Source organism: Loxodonta africana, chromosome 9 (assembly GCF_030014295.1).
Source record: "Loxodonta africana isolate mLoxAfr1 chromosome 9, mLoxAfr1.hap2, whole genome shotgun sequence".
Taxonomy (NCBI): Eukaryota; Metazoa; Chordata; class Mammalia; order Proboscidea; family Elephantidae; genus Loxodonta; species Loxodonta africana.
In genome coordinates, this window is record NC_087350.1 from 62,805,357 (window position 1) to 62,823,224 (window position 17,868).

Sequence of the window (17,868 nt, forward strand, 5' to 3'; positions counted from 1 at the left end):
TTCTTTTGCCCTACCCAGAACAGGGAAGCTTCTTAGAGGCTGGAAGAAGGGGCTTGGTTCTTCTGGGGCTTTGTGTACTTCCCTCAAGTACCTGAAGGAATTTGGATTGTTTTTGACTGTGTGTTGTATATTACGATACAGGCTAAACTGCTGTAATAAAAAGTGATTTAAATAAGCTAGATGATTTCTCCCTCATATAGCAGAATAGAGGGACAGCCTGTGCTGGGGGACAGCCCCACTCCATGTGTTATTGGGACCTACACTTCCTCTTATTGTTGCATCATTCCTAGTTGAAATTGGGCCATGCTGGGCCCCTGTTCCTTCTCCCTTGGAAATGGAAAGAGAGAAAGCTCCAAACTTCTCTTTAAATTAGAGATAATTTAGTTCCCATTGGTCCAGACTCAGGCACATAGTCACATGCAGCTGCCAGGACTCCTGGCTCCATGCTCCGTGGGGAACCTTTTCCAGTGGGGGATTTGGGTTGCAAGCATTAGAACTCGGCCCTGGCTAACTTATACAGGGTAGGAATATACTGGAAGGGTGTGAGTAGTCACAGAGTTGAAGCTGAGGGACTCGGGGTGTAGCTTCCATGAAGAAGACGATCCTTACCATTTGCATGCTTTGTGTTCTTCCTCTCAAGGTTCATAGTCCATAGAGGGAGCACGTGACTGGCTGACAGGGAGGCCAGGACACGTGGATTGACAGCCCCATGAAGACTTAGCCAGTGGGGGAGGGATAGTTGCCCATAGTACCATTACCAGTTGCCATGGAGTCAATTTCTGACTCGTGGCGACCCCATAGGTGTCAGAGTACAACTGTGCTCTCTGGGGTTTTCAATGGCTGACTTTCTGGAAATAGATCTCCAGGCCTTTCTTCTGAGTTGCCTCTTGGTAGACTCGAATTTCCAGCCTTTTAGTTAGGCAGCTGAGCATATCAAATGTTTTCACCACCCGGAACTGCAAAGCACCATTAGGGTGCTGTAACGTGAAGAAAGGAGACAGGGGTGCTGGGTAGGCACCCCTACAGGGTTCCCCAAGGCCTTGACTGTAATTTTTAAAAAAGAGATGCTGAGAAATGCCTCCCCCTGATGTTTTAAACTTTCTCTCTGGACATGCAGTATGCCCTATGGTTGCCCTGGGACTGAGAATGTAATCCTTTAGAACAGTGTTTTAGGATCTTGACGCTGATAGCCAGGAGGCCACAGAGAATGGGGCTCCAGCCAAGTGCCTTCCCTCTGGAGACTCTTTCTCTGCGCTCCTTTTCCTGTCGATAAGACCGTAACATTTATTTGATGTGTTTGTGTTCTTTGCTCAAATGTCAATATGCAGGATGAGGTGGTGATCACAGCGTGAGGCACTGAGGCTACTAGTTGGTATGCACTGTGGGCATCCGCCTGGGCCTCTGCCAGGTTGCCTGGGCTGGGTGGGAGCTGGGGTGGGCTAGTGCCCCCTTCCAGTGGCATCACTGGGGGGAACACGGGGTGCAGAGCACACTGGTTGACATTGTCAGAGGCGGTGACATCAAAATGACTGTCTATAAAAATATTCCTGTAGTTATAACGGCAAAAACCGTTTTTGTAACCCCAGCTTACATGTATCAGCATACCTACAAGGCTAGAACTCTGTGCTCATTTACTTTCTGAATGTGCTAATGCACCCTGTCAGAGCTGTCATTATTACCCAATTACAATCAAACTTCCAGTCATGCCATTTCCTCTGCCCTCACTACAAGCACGTACTGTGGTTTTCGTGGCTGCCCGTTGTTTTTATAGTCGCTGAGTTTGTCAAATTATCTGGTGTTTTAGCTACAATGTTGTGGTAATTATAATTAGTATTTGTGAACCCATATCATGAATTTTTTGAGAATGAAGTAGTAATTAAAGGAAAAGAAGGAGTGCTATATGGGAATTACGATTTACGAGTAACATTACTACAAAAATCGTTACTGAGGGTTCTGTGTGGTCTGGTACAGGAGGAGGTCCATGGGGGGACGGGGAACACCCTGAGTTCCCACACTGTCAGTGATGCCGCTGCCCCCTCCCCACCAGGATGTTGCTCTCTGGAAATCTTCACAAGAGCAGGGATGAGAGAGAGAGGCTGCCTATGGTGTTGAGTCATTTTCAAGGCCAGCCTTCAAATGTTGGGCAGAGAGCTAGCTTTATTTTTGTCTCCAGCCCTTCCCTGTGCCGGGCGTGGTGCTTAGGGTAACAGTGATCCCTAATGGAGGGCTCACTGTGTGCAGACAGTGTTCTGAGCCCTGTATTCACAGCATCTTACTAAATCCTCCCAGCCACCCCGCAGGTAGGTTTCATGATCCCCAGTTTGCGGAAGACGAATCCAACTCACCACTGTGTCCACTAGGACCCACGAGTGATTCGTTGTTGTCGTTAGGTGCTGTTGAGCCGCTTCCGACTCATAGTGACCCTATGCACAACAGAACAAAACACTGCCCGGTCCTGCGCTTTCCTTACAATCGTTGTTATGCTTGAGCTCATTGTTGCAGCCACTGTGTCAATCCATCTCGTTGAGGGTCCTCCTCTTTTCCGCTGACCCTGTACTCTGCCAAGCATGATGTCCTTCTCCAGGGACTGGTCCCTCCTGACAACATGTCCAAAGTATGTAACACGCAGTCTCGCCATCCTTGCCTCTAAGGAACATTCTGGCCACACTTCTTCCAAGACAGATTTGTTCGTTCTATTGGCAGTCCATGGTATATTCAATATTCTTCGCCAACACCACAATTCAAAAGTGTCAACTCTTCTTTGGTCTTCCTTATTCATTGTCCAGCTTTCATGTGCATATGATGTGATTGAAAACACCATGGCTTGGGTCAGGCGTACCTTAGTCTTCAGGGTGACATCTTTGCTCTTCAACACTTTGAAGAGGTCCTTTGCAGCAGATTTGCCCAATGCAACGCGCCTTTTGATTTCTTGACTGCTGCTTCCATGGCTGTTGATTGTGGCTCCAAATAAAATGAAATCCATGACAACTTCAGTCTTTTCTCTGTTTATCATGATGTTGCTCATTGGTGCGGTTGTGAGGATTTTTGTTTTCTTTATGTTGAGGTGTAATCCATACTGAAGGCTGTGATCTTTGATCTTCATTAGTAAGTGCTTCAAGTCCTCTTCACTTTCAGCAAGCAAGATTGTGTCATCTGCATAACGCAGGTTGCTAATGAGTCTTCCTCCAATCCTGATGCCCCATTCTTCTTCATATAGTCCATCTTCTCAGATTATTTGTTCAGCATATAGATTAAATAGGTATGGTGAAAGAATACAACCTTGACACACACCTTTCCTGACTTTAAACCAATCAGTATCCCCTTGTTCTGTCCGAACAACTGCCTCTTGATCTATGTAAAGGTTCCTCATGAGCACAATTAAGTGTTCTAGAATTCCCATTCTTCGCAATGTTATCCATAGTTTGTTATGATCCACACAGTCGAATGCCTTTGCATAGTCAATAAAACACAGGTAAACATCCTTTTGGTATTCTCTGCTTTCAGCCACACTCCATCTGACATCAGCAACGGTATCGCTGGTTCCACGTCCTCTCCTGAAACCGGCCTGAGTTTCTGGCAGTTCCCTGTAGATATACTGCTGCAGCCGCTTTTGAATGATCTTCAGCAAAATTTTGTTTGCGTGTGGTGTTAATGATATTGTTCTATAATTTCCACATTCGGTTGGATCACCTTTCTTGGGAATAGGCATAAATATGGATCTCTTCCAGTGAGTTGTCCAGGAAGCTGTCTTCCATATTTCTTGGCATAGATGAGTGAGCACCTCCAGTGCTGCATCTGGGTGTTGAAACATCTCAATTGATATTCTGTCAATTCCTGGAGCCTTGTTTTTCGCCAATGCCTTCAGAGCAGCTTGGACTTCTTCCTTCAGTACCATCGGTTCCTGATCATATGCCACCTCTTGAAATGGTTGAATATCGACTAATTCTTTTTGGTATAATGACTCTGTGTATTCCTTCTATCTTCTTTTGATGCTTCCTGCATCATTTAATATTTTCCCCGTGGAATCCTTCACTATTGCAACTCGAGGCTTGAATTTTTTCTTCAGTTCTTTCAGCTTGAGAAACGCTGAGCGTGTTTTTCCCTTTTGGTTTTCCATCTCCAGCTCTTTGCACGTGTCATTATAATACTTTACTTTGTCTTCTCTAGAGGCCCTTTGAAATCTTCTGTTCAGTTCTTTTACTTCATCAATGCTTCCTTTTGCTTTAGCTGCTCGACATTCAAGAGCAAGTTTCAGGGTCTCCTCTGACATCCATCTTGGTCTTTTCTTTCTTTCCTGTCTTTTCAGTGAACTCTTACTTTCTTCATGGATGATGTCCTTGATGTCATTCCACAACTCGTCTGGTCTTCGGTCACTAGTGTTCAGTGCATCACATCTGTTCTTCAGATGGTCTCTAAATTCAGGTGGGATATACTCAAGGTCATATTTTGGCTCTCGTGGACTTGCTCTGATTTTCTTCAAGTTCAGCTTGAACTTGCATATGAGCAATTGATGGTCTGTTCCACAGTCGGCCCCTGGCCTTGTTCCGACCGATGATATTGAGCTTTTCCATTGTCTCTTTCCACAGATGTAGTCAATTTGATTTCTGTGTGTTCCATCTGGCGAGGTCCGTGTGTACAGTCACCGTTTAAGTTGGTGAAAGAAGGTATTTGCTGCTAACAAGCGACCATCTAAGGTGCATCAACTGGTCTCAACCCATCTGGATCAAAGGAGAATGAAGAACACTAAGGTCACAAAGTAATTATGAGCCAAAGAGATAGAAGGGGCCACATGAACTAGAGACTTACATCATCCTGAGACCAGAAAAACTAGGTGGTGCCCGGCCACACCGATGACTGCCCTGACAGGGAGCACAACAGAGAACCCCAGAGGGACCAGGAGAATAGTGGGATGCAGATCCCAAATTCTCATAAAAAGACCAGACTTAATGGTCTGACTGAGACTAGAAGAATCCCGGTGGTCGTGGTCCCCAAACCTTCTGTTGGCCCAGGACAGGGACCATTCCAGAAGACAACTCATCAGACATGGATTGGACTGGACAATGGGTTGGAGAGAGATGCTCATGAGGAGTGAGCTACTTGTATCATGTGGACACTTGAGACTATGTTGGCATCTTCTGTCTAAAGGGGAGATGGGAGGGTAGAGGGGGTTAGAAACTGGCAAAACAGTCACGTAAGGAGTGACTGGAATGAGGGAGCGGGCTGACTCATTGAGGGGAGAGTAAGTGGGAGTATGTAGTAGTAAGGTGTATATATGTGAGAGACTGACTTGATTTGTAAACTTTCACTTAAAGCACAATAAAAATTATTTAAAAAAAAAAAAAAGAAGGTATTTGCAATGAAGAAGTCTTTGGTCTTGCAGAATTCTATCATTTGATCTCTGGCATTGTTTTTATCACCAAGGCCATATTTTCCAACTACTGATCCTTCTTCGTTTCCAACTTTCACATTCCAATCACCAGTAATTATCAATACATCTTGATTGCATGTTCAATCAATTTCAGACTACAGCAGCTGATAAAAATCTTCTATTTCTTCATCTTTGGGCCTAGTGGTTGGTGCATAAATTGGAATAATAGTCGTATTACTGGTCTTCCTTCCTTATAGGTGTACGGATATTATCCTATCACTGACAGCATTATACTTCAGGATAGATCTTGAAACGTTCTTTTTGTCAATCAGTGCAACACCATTCCTCTTCGAGTTGTCATTCCCAGCACAGTAGACTATATGATTGTCTGATTCAAAATGGCCAATACCAGTCCATTTCAGCTCACTAATGCCTAGGATATTGATGTTTATGCTTTCCATTTCATTTTTGACGATTTCCAGTTTTCCTAGATTCATACTTCATACATTCCAGGTTCCGATTATTAATGGATGTTTGCAGCTGTTTCTTCTCATTTTGAGTTGTGCCACATCAGCAAATGAAGGTCCGAAAAGCCTTACTCCATCCACGTCATTAAGGTCAACTCTACTTTGAGGAGGCAGCTCTTCCCCAGTCATCTTTTGAGTGCCTTCCAACCTGGGGTGCTCATCTTCCAGCACTATACCAGACAGTGTTCCACTGCTATTCATAAGGTTTTCACTGGCTAATGCTTTTCAGAAGTAGACTGCTGGGTCCTTCTTCCTAGTGTGTCTTAGTCTGGAAGCTCAGCTGAAACCTGTCCTCCATGGGTGACCCTGCTAGTATCTGAATACCAGTGGCATAGCTTCCAGCATCACAGCAACACACAAGCCCCCACAGTACGACACAGTACGACAAACTGACAGACGCGTGGGGGACTAGTGAGTCAGCAAATATTTATTAAGCACCTACGGTGTGCCTGATGCTGTTACAGGAGGTGGAAATAAAACAGTAGACAGAAGAGTTGAAGACTTTGCTTTGGGGAAGCTTCCAGTGAGGTAGCAGGGAGACTGAGACAGTAGTCCAGTAGTGAACATAAATGAGCAAGGCAATTAAGTGATGAAACTTTTTGGAAGGAAATAAAACCAGGAAAGGGGATTGAGAGTGATGGGGAGGGGGAGCTGCTTTAAATCAGGTGGTCAGGGAGGGCCTCTCTGAGAGGATGACTTCTGAGCTGAGACCAAGAGAATGAGAAGGAGCCATCATGTTCATTTCTAGGGCTGAAAATCCTAGACAGGACGGCATGTGCAAGACCCTGAGGTAGGAAAAAGCCTGGTGTCTTCAAGACTTGGAGAGAAGGACCCTGTCACTGGAGTTCAGTGGGTGGGAGGTGGTGTGAGATAAGGTTCCCTCTGGGAATCTTGAAGTAACTTTTATAAGAATGCAGAAGGCAGAGGCTGAGAGACTCATGCTCTGGGGAGGCCCAGATGCCACAGGAGGCAGGAGATGCCTTGAACCAAACTGGAGAGTGGTCTTCACAGGCCTTTCAGCTCCAAACTGAAGCTTCTACTCTACTTCCTCTTCCTCCCCTTCCTAACACAACGTGGAAACCCCATTTCCTTCTTGGGAAGGGGAATGGGGGCAGTGTCTCTGGAGGCCCAGCCTGCTATTGGCTGTCTGAGCCTGGGTCCTGCTGGGCTCTGATCCTCTCTTCTCTAGCAGCCTGGTCTCACCTTTGAATATTCCAAATAGCCATGGCTAGACTCCTGGACTTCCCATGCAGAACTTCAGAAATCCTAAACACAACTCCAACGGAGATGCACGTTCTAGGGAAATGAGTTCTCGAGGCCATAGTGATTAAAAATCATGACATGTAGCAAAATTATCCTTGGAAACTCATTAGCTGTCCACTGAAGCTGGTTCTAGTTTTGTATGTTCTTCCCCATGTTCAAGTGTGAGAATTGCCATATGAGACTGAAGGAAGGAATGGAACATTCTCTCTGGGGATCAAGCCCATCTACTTTCAAGTCCCTGTTACATCCTCTCAGGCAAATGGGGCAAGGCACAGCACTCCTTATTGTTCTAGCTTCCCACTGGGGTTACTCCATTCTGTGCTGGCCCTAAACCTCCATAATAAATTAGAATAAATTTGTTCCGAGGATTAACTGTGACAGGGTCAGTATGGCAGAGATGCTAAGTCACTGGAGCCAGGCTCCCTGGGTTCAGATCCTGGCTCTGCCACTTGGCAGGTATGTGACTGTGGACAAGTTACATAACCTCTGTGTGCCTTGGTTTCCTCCTCTGTAAGATTAGACAGTGGTAGGGCCTACTCTACCCACCACTGTGTAAGCTCCATGGCTCAGGAATCTGGTTCTGTGTCCAGGTGCATCCATTGTGCCCTGATCAGGGCCTGGCACAGCATAAACTAAAACCTAAAGATTAAAAAAGCCAAAGTAATTCCTGCCAAGTCGCCTCCGACTCATGGTGACCCCATGTGTGCAGAGTAGAACTGCTCCATAGGGTTTTCATGGCCATGACCTTTCAGAAGCAGATTGTGAGGCCTTTCTTCTGAGGTGCCTCTAGGTGGATTTTAACTGCCAACCTTTCAGTTAGTAGCCATACTTAACTGTTTGCACCACCTGCAGACTCCTGGCACAGCATAGATGCTCAATAATTGCTACGTAAATGATTGAATTAAAGGGAAAACGCCTTGCCTAGGGCCCAGCACATAGTAGGGGCTTGATAAATGTTTGCTGGGTTTGAATCTAAGTCCTCTGTGATCAGGCCCACGTACACTTCTTTGCAAAGTTACAAGGAAGAGCCTGGCTACCTGCTTCCCAAAGGGGCATTTTTCAGTGAGGCCTCTGTACAGCTGCCATTGTCATGCCCTTGGGCATTGGCGCCCAACCTCTCAACCTCCAGGGAAAGGAAGGCATGTTCTTCATTTCTACCACCTCTGCTTCATCTACAGGGGAGCTGACACTCACCCAAGGTGAAGTCTCCAGGCCTTAGGTTTTGGGGTTCTTACTTGGTCAGCTAGGGCCAAGAGGGTAGAGGAAAATTTTTGTGCTGCACTCGGGCCATTTGTAGTTTTATTATGGCACCTCCTCACTGACATGCAGATCAACCCTGAGCTCCCGTGAACAACAAACTGCTCTTTAGTCCTGATTGTAGAGGGGCAGCGTATGGCACATGCAGAACGTTGACAGCAATGCAGAGAAGGACTGTCAGAAGAAGGCTTCTTTTGCTTCTGATGTTTCCACAGGTCACACTTACATTGTTGTCACCCCAATGCATGGGCTATTTCAGCAACAGCAGAGAGGCTTGTGTGGTTGTAGAGCAGAGAATGACACGGGATGCATTGGCCATCAGGACAGAGAGGTGATGGGAGCCAGGTCAAGTAGGACCTCACAGGCCTCTGGGAGAGTCTGGAGATTTTACTCTGAGTGAGATGGGAGCCATGGCAGAGCTTCGAGCAGAGCGGGGACATGTTGCAAGTCAGTTTTCAACAGGATCACCCTGGATGCTGGATGGAGGTTAAACTGCAAGAGCAAGGGTGGAAGTCTCGAGGAGTCCAGTCATCTCAATCCTTACAAGAACCCTGATAGATGATATATCAGTTAGGAATGCTTTTGGCTGCATGAGGGAGCCCTGGTGGCACAGTGGTTAAATGCTCAGCTGCTAACCAAAAGGTCAGTGGTTCAAACCCACCAGCTACTCCTCGGGAGAAAGATGTGGCAGTCTGCTTCCGTAAAGATTACAGCCTTGGAAACCTCATGGGGCAGTTCTGCTCTGTCCTACAGGGTCACTATGAGTCAAAATGGCAGTAGGTTTTTAAAAATTTTGGGGGGTTGTGTATAACAGAAAACCTATAATACAGAAGTTTAAACTTTAAGAGTGTTTATTGTTTTCTTGAGAAGTGGAGTTCCAGGCAGCACCAGGTGTGGTTTGCCAGGTCGTGAGTCTGTCTTTCTCTGTTGCTGGCTTTTGCCTCAGGCTCCTGGCTTCTCAGCTGCAGAATGGCAGCCACTGCTCCAACACCACGACCTCCCACAGCCACAGCTGTGTCGCGTTGAAAGCAGGTGGGCAGAGGGGGAGGGAGCCCGTTTCTTCCTGTGCCTCTCTCTTTTCAGAGTCCCCCAGCAAACATCCCCCCATGTCCCTTTGGCCAAAACTGACCCAGAGCTACTCATGTCCATACCAGTCCCTGCCAAAGGGGAATGAGATGACTAGACTGGCGTCGTCTCCTGGGGCTGCCCACGGTGCTTGCTGGGTAGTCAGGATTCTATGGCTGGGGGCCATGGGATTTACTGCAAGGTTGCTGGGAGGAAAGGGCGGAACCAGGATATGAACTCAGGCCCGTGGGGGGCAGGATAGCATACTGGTTAAATGCCCAGGCTCTGCAGTCAGGCCAACCTGGCATCATAACCCATCTCTGCTGGCTGCCAACTGTGTAACTTTGCCCACATAACTTCACCTCTTTGAGCCTCCACTTCCTCACCTGGAAAATGGGAATAATAATGGAAACCTTATAGTGGGAGTGAAGGTTAAATGAGGTGATGAACATAAATAAAATGCTGAGCACAGTGCCGGGGACATAGGAAACACTCAGTGCATTTAGAGACTGTTAGGAGTATTACTCATGGTGGTGGTATTATTTTCACCACGCTAGGCTGCCTCTCACCACGGTTTGCTTTTCCATAGGTGAGCTGTGTTTCCTGCCAAACACCAGGTGAATTTCCAGCCAGTGATTGAGGCAGATTACCCTTCGGTTGATAGAACTGTTACTACAATTCCGTGATAAAGACTCTGCTTTATTCCCACGTGGAGGATTTGTGGGGAGGTGCGGAGGTTTGCTTTCATCCTTAGTGTTCAGTGGCAGCTGCTGCAGAGACCCCTGCCATCTGTGTACTCCTGGGCTGCAGAGATGCCCCTCTCAGCTCTCTTCCCAGAAAAGCCTTCATGTCCTGGAGCTGGGAGGGTCCCAGTGGGGTGGTGGGGGGGAGGGACTGACCCCCAGGTCACCTAGTCAGCCATGGGGGACCCCAGGCCAGGCCTGTTCCTTGCCCTGAAGGTACAGTCTGGAAGAGGGGTCTGTCCTGCCTGGGCACGCTGGGGCTTGAGGCGACAGCTGCCCACGCTCTGCTCAGCCAGCCTCACTGACCCCTCTGAGAGGTCTGAATACCACTACCTCACCCCTGCTGTCTCTGGGCACACACCCTCTCATCTTCCTGTGTGGGACATAGGAAACCCTCACGTATTTAGAGATCATTATTAATATTATTAGTGGTAGTGGTATTATTTTAACTGTTTGGGCTCCTCTCAGTCTCCACAGGGTTGCCTCCTCTTCTGCCCCCTCCTCCCAGAAATTGTCTTTCTAAAATACCCATCTGAGCCTGTCACTCTCCTGCTTAAACCCCGAGCTTGCTGGCCTGGCTCACAGGCTGACCTCTTCTCTTCCTCCCTCCTGCCACTTTCCAGCCGTACAAAACCCTCATGGTTTCTCCAGTGGGCTTCGTTTTGTTCTGTATCTGGGCCTTTGCACACATGGTTGCCCTGGAATGGTCATCTTCCCTCCTACTCCCCTGGCTGACCCTCAGCCTTCTGGGCTCAGTGACCATTTTTCTGGGAAGCTCTGCCTGAGGTCAGGCTCTTAGGAATGGACCCTGAGCTTGAGAGTTCCTGGAAGAGGTTTGTGGGAGAGTGCCCATGGCAGACAGAATCCCCCTACACGCCCAAAGATGTCCATGTCCTCACCCCCAAAGGCTGTGAATAGGTTACTTTATATGGCAAAAGGGGCTTTGCAGATGTGATTAAGTTAAAGATCTTGAGATGGGAAGTGCATCCTGGCTTATCCAGGTAAGCCCAAGGTAATCACAAGGGTCCTTATAAGGAAGGCAAGAGGGCCAGAGTCAGAAAAAGGAGCTGTGATGATGGAAGCAGAGAGATATTGGAAGATGTTATACTGCTAGCTTTGAAGATAAAGGAAGGGGCCACGAGCCAAGGAATACAGGCAGCCTCTAGAATCTGGAAAAGGCAAGGAAATGGATTCTCTCTCGAGCATCCAGAAACAATGCAGTTCTGTTGTCTCATTTTAGACTTCTGACCTCCAAGACTGTAAGATAATAAATTTGTGTTATTTTAAGCCATTAAGCTTGTGGTGTGGAAACCCCGGTGGCATGGTGGTTAAATGCTGTGGCTCCTAACCAAAAGGTTGGCAATTCAAATCCACCAGGCGCTCCTTGAAAACTCTGTGGGGCAGTTCTACTCTGTCCTATAGGGTCACTGTGAGTTGGAGTCGACTCGATGGCAGTGGGTTCAGTTTTTGGTTTTTAAAGCTTGTGGCAATTTGTTACAGCAGCCTTTTGGGATCAACACTGGTGAAGGAGTGAGGGATGCAGGGCTGGGCAGAGGGAGAAGCTAGGCTATAATACAGGCACAACAGAGGCTTCAGCTGACCCCACGGGACCTCTGAAGCTTGCATGGTCCTCCAGAGTTGTCCTGAATTGAGGCAAAGCGTCCTGGTTTCCCCCACCCCCTCTGGCCCCAGTCAGCTAGTCATTGGATGCAGACTGCTGCCATCCAGGGCTGTGGCACTGGGTGAGGCAGCTCCCTTCAGGCCAGGGCAGTGCCCAGAGAGGACATAGCTGTGAGCCGTACCAGCAGCCAACACACCCAGCCCTAGGGTATTGAATGTCCTGGTCCTGAAGGGGGATTCATTATACCTTCCCAGTGGCACAAGCAGCTCCAGATTTTCCTCTCAGCATTGTCTTACCACACAGGGATGTCACTGTGAGTGTCTCAAGGTCAGGGACCAAGTCAAGATTCCTCTCTGAATATGTGCCCAGCACAGAGCCTGGCACAGATCAGGGCTTGGCAAATGTTTGGACGCTTCACACCTGCCTGGCCTATGAAGCTGCTTATGTTCCTCCCTGTGAGGAAGGCCTCACCATTCTTTCCAGGTTACACCTGGGGAAGCTTAGCCCAAAGGCTTATCCAAGATGGCAATGATGAAGATAATAAGGTAGCTGTCATGGATTGTGTCCCCCCAAAATATCTGTCAACTTGATTGGGTCATGATTCCCCGTATTGTATGATTGTCTATCATTTTGTCATCTGATGTGATTTCCCTGTGTGTTGTAAATCCTGTCACTATGATGTTAATGAGATAGATTGGTGGCAGTTATGTTAATGAGATCTACAAGATTAGATAGTGTCTTAAGTCAGTCACTTTTGAGATATAAAAGAGGGAAATGAACAGAGACACGGGGACTTTATAACCACCAAGAAAGTAGAGTGGGAGCAGAGCATGTCCTTTGGACCTGGGGTCCCTTGTGCTGAGAAACTCCTTGTCCAGGGAAAAATTGATGACAAGGACGTTCCTCCAGAGCCGACAGAGAGAAGGCCTTCCCCTGGAGTTGATGCCCTGAATTTGGACTTGTAACCTACTAGACTGTGAGTGAATAAATTTCTCTTTGTTAAAGCCATCCACTTGCGGTATTTCTGTTAGAGCAGTACTAGATGACTAAGACAGTAGCCAACATCTTCTGAGTGATTCTGCTGGGCCATACAGTGTTCTGCATGCATGGACCCATTCATTCCTAACAATAACCCAACGAAGTAGGTATAATTGTTTCCTCGAGGCACGGGGAGGGGCAGTAATTTGCCCATGGTCACACAGCTAGCAAGGATTCAGACCTCACAGTCTGGCTCCAGCGTCTGCGCAGGTAACCACCATACTGTGTCACATCACCTTCTAAATACACAGACATGAGGCTGAGCTTTGAACCCACATCACCTCCAGACCTATCCAAGCCTTGGAGCTGGTACTCTATCAGGGCTGGGGGATAGATCATGGGGGCCAAATGGTTGTTCCCACGTCTTCCTTGAAGTATCCACAGAGCCTGCCATTTCCAGGAGAACATCCCTTTCTCTGATACTCTGAGTGAGTGCTCACAAGTTTCCCTCCAGAGCTCAGGGCCCCACAGGTGCCCTCCTTCCTGATCTGGTTGTTCTCCTGACTGAGGAGTAAATTGGAGCTTGCCTTGAACTCAAGGGGACTCAGGGTTCCCCACTGAGCAGCTCCTTCTGGCATTGCCCCATCCTGACTTGCTGTGGAGTCCCCGGCCTTAGAACGAAACCCTGTAGAGTCACTGCGTCTTTTAGGCACTTTCCTGACATCAGTCTGCCAGTCGATATGCACAAAATCACCACCTTTTGCTCTCAAGAGCCGGAGAAGCACAGCAAAGAAGAGCTCTAGGCTCTAGAGGTGTGCAGATCTGGCTAGATTGAAGCCCTGAAGTGGCCACGAGTTGGCCTTGAGTGTGTGACCTCGATGGGTTTCTGAACGCAACAGTTTCATCATGTGCAAAATGGAGCTACCATGGCTAATGGTTACTGAGTGTTTACTGTGGGCCAGAGACCACCCTGTAGGCTCACATATGTTCTTAATTTGATCCTCTTCACAGGGACCTTAAAAAGCACATACTCTCCTCATTTACAGGTGAGGAGGCTGAGTCCCAGATTGCCTTAGTAACTCACCCAAAGTCACACAGCCAGCAGGTGGTGAGGTGGGGCAGTGTGGACTCAAGTCTGTTCTGGTCAGCACCTCTGCCCAGGGTGTTTGATGGATTAAGCGAGATAACACATGTAAAAGGCTTTTCTTGGTGGCTGGCACAGAGTTAGTTAGCACGTGATAAGTCTTAGATAAACATTGTTGTTGGGTGCCATCAAGTTGTTTTCGACTCATAATGACCCCAGGTGACAGAGTAGAACTGCCCCATATGGTTTTCTTGGCTGTGATCTTTACATGAGCTGATTGCCAGGTCTTTGTCCTGAAGAGCCATTGAATAGGTTTGAACTGCCAACATTTTGGTTAGCAGCCGAGCCCTTAACCATTTGTACCGCCAGGTCGCCTTCCTAGATGACTGACTCTCCAGAAATAGAAAGCTGGTTGGATGGCCTTCCATAACTCTATGAAATCTGCCCTCTCTTGATGCCCACAGGCACCCCACCCTCCCTTCTCCCGTGGGCAGCCACACTGTGCTTTCTTTGGGTCCCTTACATACCGTTAGGTCTTGTAAGATGTTTTCTGGCCTTTTGGGGGTAGGTTTGGGTCTTTTGACCCCTGTTCTTTTCCATAAATTCCCGCTCCATACCTATGGCACACTTAACTTGCTGATCCTTCGTAGATTATGAGGCCTTCTAGAATCTGTCCCCAGCCTCTCCTGTCTGCCCTCCCAGGCCCCCCGCCCCTCCCCCCACACTCTGGCCTCAGTAACTCACCTCCGTGTTCCGGATCAAGGCACTCTCGCCCACCCAGTGTCACATGCTGTCCCATCTACCTGGAATGCCCCCTTGCCTCTCGCCCCTGCCTGGCTAACTCCTGCTCACCCTCCCATCTTGTCTGAGACATCACTTTCTCCAGGAAGCCCTTCCTGGCCATCCCACTCACCGCCCATCAGGACTGTTGCCACTTCTCTGTGCCCACATGGCACCTGGACTGCCCATCACACCTCTGATGGCACTGTGCTAGGAAGGTCTGTTTGCTGGTCTCTGCCCCATTAGACTGTGAGACCCTCCTGGGCAGGACTATGTCGGGGCTATCTTGAGTCCCCTGGTCCAGCCCTGGGTCTGCTCTTGGTGGCTGCACCCTATGTTGTAGAGCCAGGGGCTGAATGAGGCAACAGTGCCTGGCTCATCAGGACAGAAACAGGCTGCAGATGGCCCTGCAGAGCAGGAGACCCCTGGGTAGCAGGGTAGTGGCAGCCCCATGCCTGGACACAGCTTGATCCGAAGGAGGGAAGGTGGAAGGTGAGGGAGCCAGGCATTCCTTGCCGAAGCATAAGGTACACAGTGGCTGATGAAGGCCAAGAGAACCCATGGTGCCATGGTCTGAAGAATGTACATAAAAACCCCAAATGTCAAAGCCTTCTGGGCTGTCAGCACTGACGCATCCTTAGAGGTCATCTCTTCTAGAATTGTCCATTTACTACAGTTGCAATTGTGACCTGGACCAGGAAAGGGGCACCCCCAAAGTCACTCTAAGTCTGAGGCAGAGCTGGGACAGAAACAGGAATGTTCCAGGGAATCTTCTGGGCCCTGGCCTGGGACTCCTTGTGTTCTCTTGAAGGTGTGGAAGGGGGCTCTGGCCTAGCTACCCTGGGGCTGACACCCTGATGATCTCCAGACCTTCTAATGCTGTCTCCTTCCTCTGGCAGGTGAACTTGGTGCTAGGGGATGGCCGGTCCCTGGGCCTCACGATCCGTGGGGGAGCCGAGTACAGCCTGGGTATCTATATCACTGGCGTGGACCCCGGCTCAGAAGCGGAAAGCAGCGGGCTCAAGGTGAGAGGCACCTGACTCCCACGGGTAGGATGGATTGCCCCCATTGGGATGAAGGAGGGGAGATCTTTGCATGGAGTCTTTGAAGCTGATTTTAATCGGATTTCTAGCAGGGCAATAAGCACCCCACCTCGATGACAGATCCTCATGGGAGAGCCCTCCCCTGGCTGCTGTGCCTCTAATTCACAGCTCAGCGTGAGCGCAGGGTCTGTCCTCCGCCCGCATCACCACGCCTTTTCCCAGCTCCAGGCTCCCCCCAGAGCAGGACAGCCTCCTCCAGGGTGCTGGGTAGTGGGCCAGTTTGAGCTTCTTGTGGCTGCTGTTTTGCAAACACTGCTGATGGCCTGTGGTTGCCCTGACTTCAGAGTTCATTGTGGTGCTTGGAGAGGGAAGAAAAGAGAAAGCCACAAGCTGGGCTAGGGCTGCACTGGGCAGCTTCAGGGCTTGTGTTCAGTCCAGAGCAACCAGCAATTATTGAAATAATGTTATTAGCTCACATTTTAAAGAGGGCTGTGTGTCTAGCATTTGTAACTCACTTCACACATATCATTACATTGAATCCTCGTGCTACCCAGTGGTGTAGTTTGTTATTATTCACATTTCCAGCTGGTGAAACTGAGGTACGGGGGAAGTTAAGCCAGCTTACCCAGGGTCACACAGGTGGTGGGTTGGAGAGCTGGATTTGAACCCAGGCAGTCATAATTCCAAAGCCCATACTATACCACCTGCTGGGGAGGGTGAAGAATTTGCTCAGACCTTGGGGGTTGTGATGGTGACAGTGAGTAAGGCAGAGTCCCTGCCCACGAGGAGCACTAGACCCAGGACACGGATCAGCTAAATAAATGGCAGCATGTATTTGGGCCAAATCCTGATGCCGGGGAGGTCAAGGGAGCAGCCATGTGGAGTGGTGACCACGGGCACAGGTGGCATTTGAGTCAGGCCTTGGGAGATGCAAGAGGTTGATGGGTAAAGGTCCTGAGGAAGAAAGGGTGGCTCTGGCTGGAGAAGCCTTGTGAGTCTGAGCATGGGTGACCAGTCGGCATGTAAGGGCAGGGGAATAAAGCGCGGGGTGAGGTTGAATCTTCCTCACGAAGGGCCTTGATGCCGCACTAACGTGGGGGCACCTGATTTTCCACACAGGAAGGTCGTGGTGGACCAGAGTGGTTTAGCAGATTGTCTGAGCAGTATCAGGGCAGATGGGCGGGAGGGCTGGAGAGACCTGAACAGCAGACAGGACTGTGTCTGTGGGACTTTTAGGGAACATGGGCTGGTGGGAAGAGCTCCGAATTTGGAATTGGGAGACCGAGTTCAAATCCCAGCTTTGCTGCCTTCACTTTAATAGCTTCATGACCTTGGGGAGTCTCATTGCCTGCCTGAGCTTCCCTACTCCTGTGTAATAATAGTAAATAATTTCTCTTTCTAAGGATTGTTGAAAAGATAAAACGGGACACTAGCTAATTAACAATAACAACAATGTTTAGTGTTTATTAGGCGTCTACTCTCTCTGATTTCTGACTCATGTAGCTTTTAATATGTTAACCATTTATTGAGCAGTTGCTATAAGTGCTTCACGTTTATTTTCTTACCTGATTTTTGCAGCACCGTTGTAAGGAAGGAATGTTCTTATCCCCATTTTACATTTGGTGGATTAAGGATCAGTGTTAAACAACTTTCCCAAGGCAACCCAGCCAAGAAGTTTTAGAGTTGGGATCTGAACTCACAGCAGCGTACTCTTCAGTGCGTGTCTTACCCACTGCATTACACTGCTTCCCGGTGATAATGTAGGTGCTACTGTCCTCATTTTACAGCTAAAGAAACCAAGTCATATCGAGTTGAACTGACTTGCCCGAGGACACATTCTTTCTAATGTCAGATCTGGGGTTTGAACGCAGGCCTCACGGCCCACAGTGGCCTAGTGCATGGGGAGACAGAAGCCCGGGGGCTGCCACTGACCACTGTGTGAAGGTGGGCATGCTTTTCTCCTCTTTGGGCCTCATTGTCCCTGTTTGGACAGTGAACAGTTGACCAGTCAGGCCAGATGGTCTCCAAGGCTTTTTTCTGGCCTAAGAGGGCCAGAGGGTGGCCTGGCCCCACGAGTACCCTCCTACAGATTCCTGTAGCCACAGAGAATTGCCAAACCAGGTGATGTGCTGGCAGACC

The 17,868-nt window shown here is 48.6% G+C and overlaps 1 protein-coding gene across 3 annotated transcripts in view; it reads left to right on the forward strand.

The window, feature by feature from the left end:
- Window positions 1–17,868, forward strand: part of LOC100657524 (whirlin) — a 156,391-nt gene that overhangs the window by 28,797 nt on the left and 109,726 nt on the right. For all 3 annotated transcript variants that reach the window (XM_064291564.1, XM_064291565.1, XM_064291566.1), the window contains exon 3: window positions 15,586–15,711. In XM_064291564.1, coding sequence (XP_064147634.1) covers window positions 15,586–15,711 — 126 coding nt within the window. The remainder of the gene's footprint in view (window positions 1–15,585; window positions 15,712–17,868) is intronic.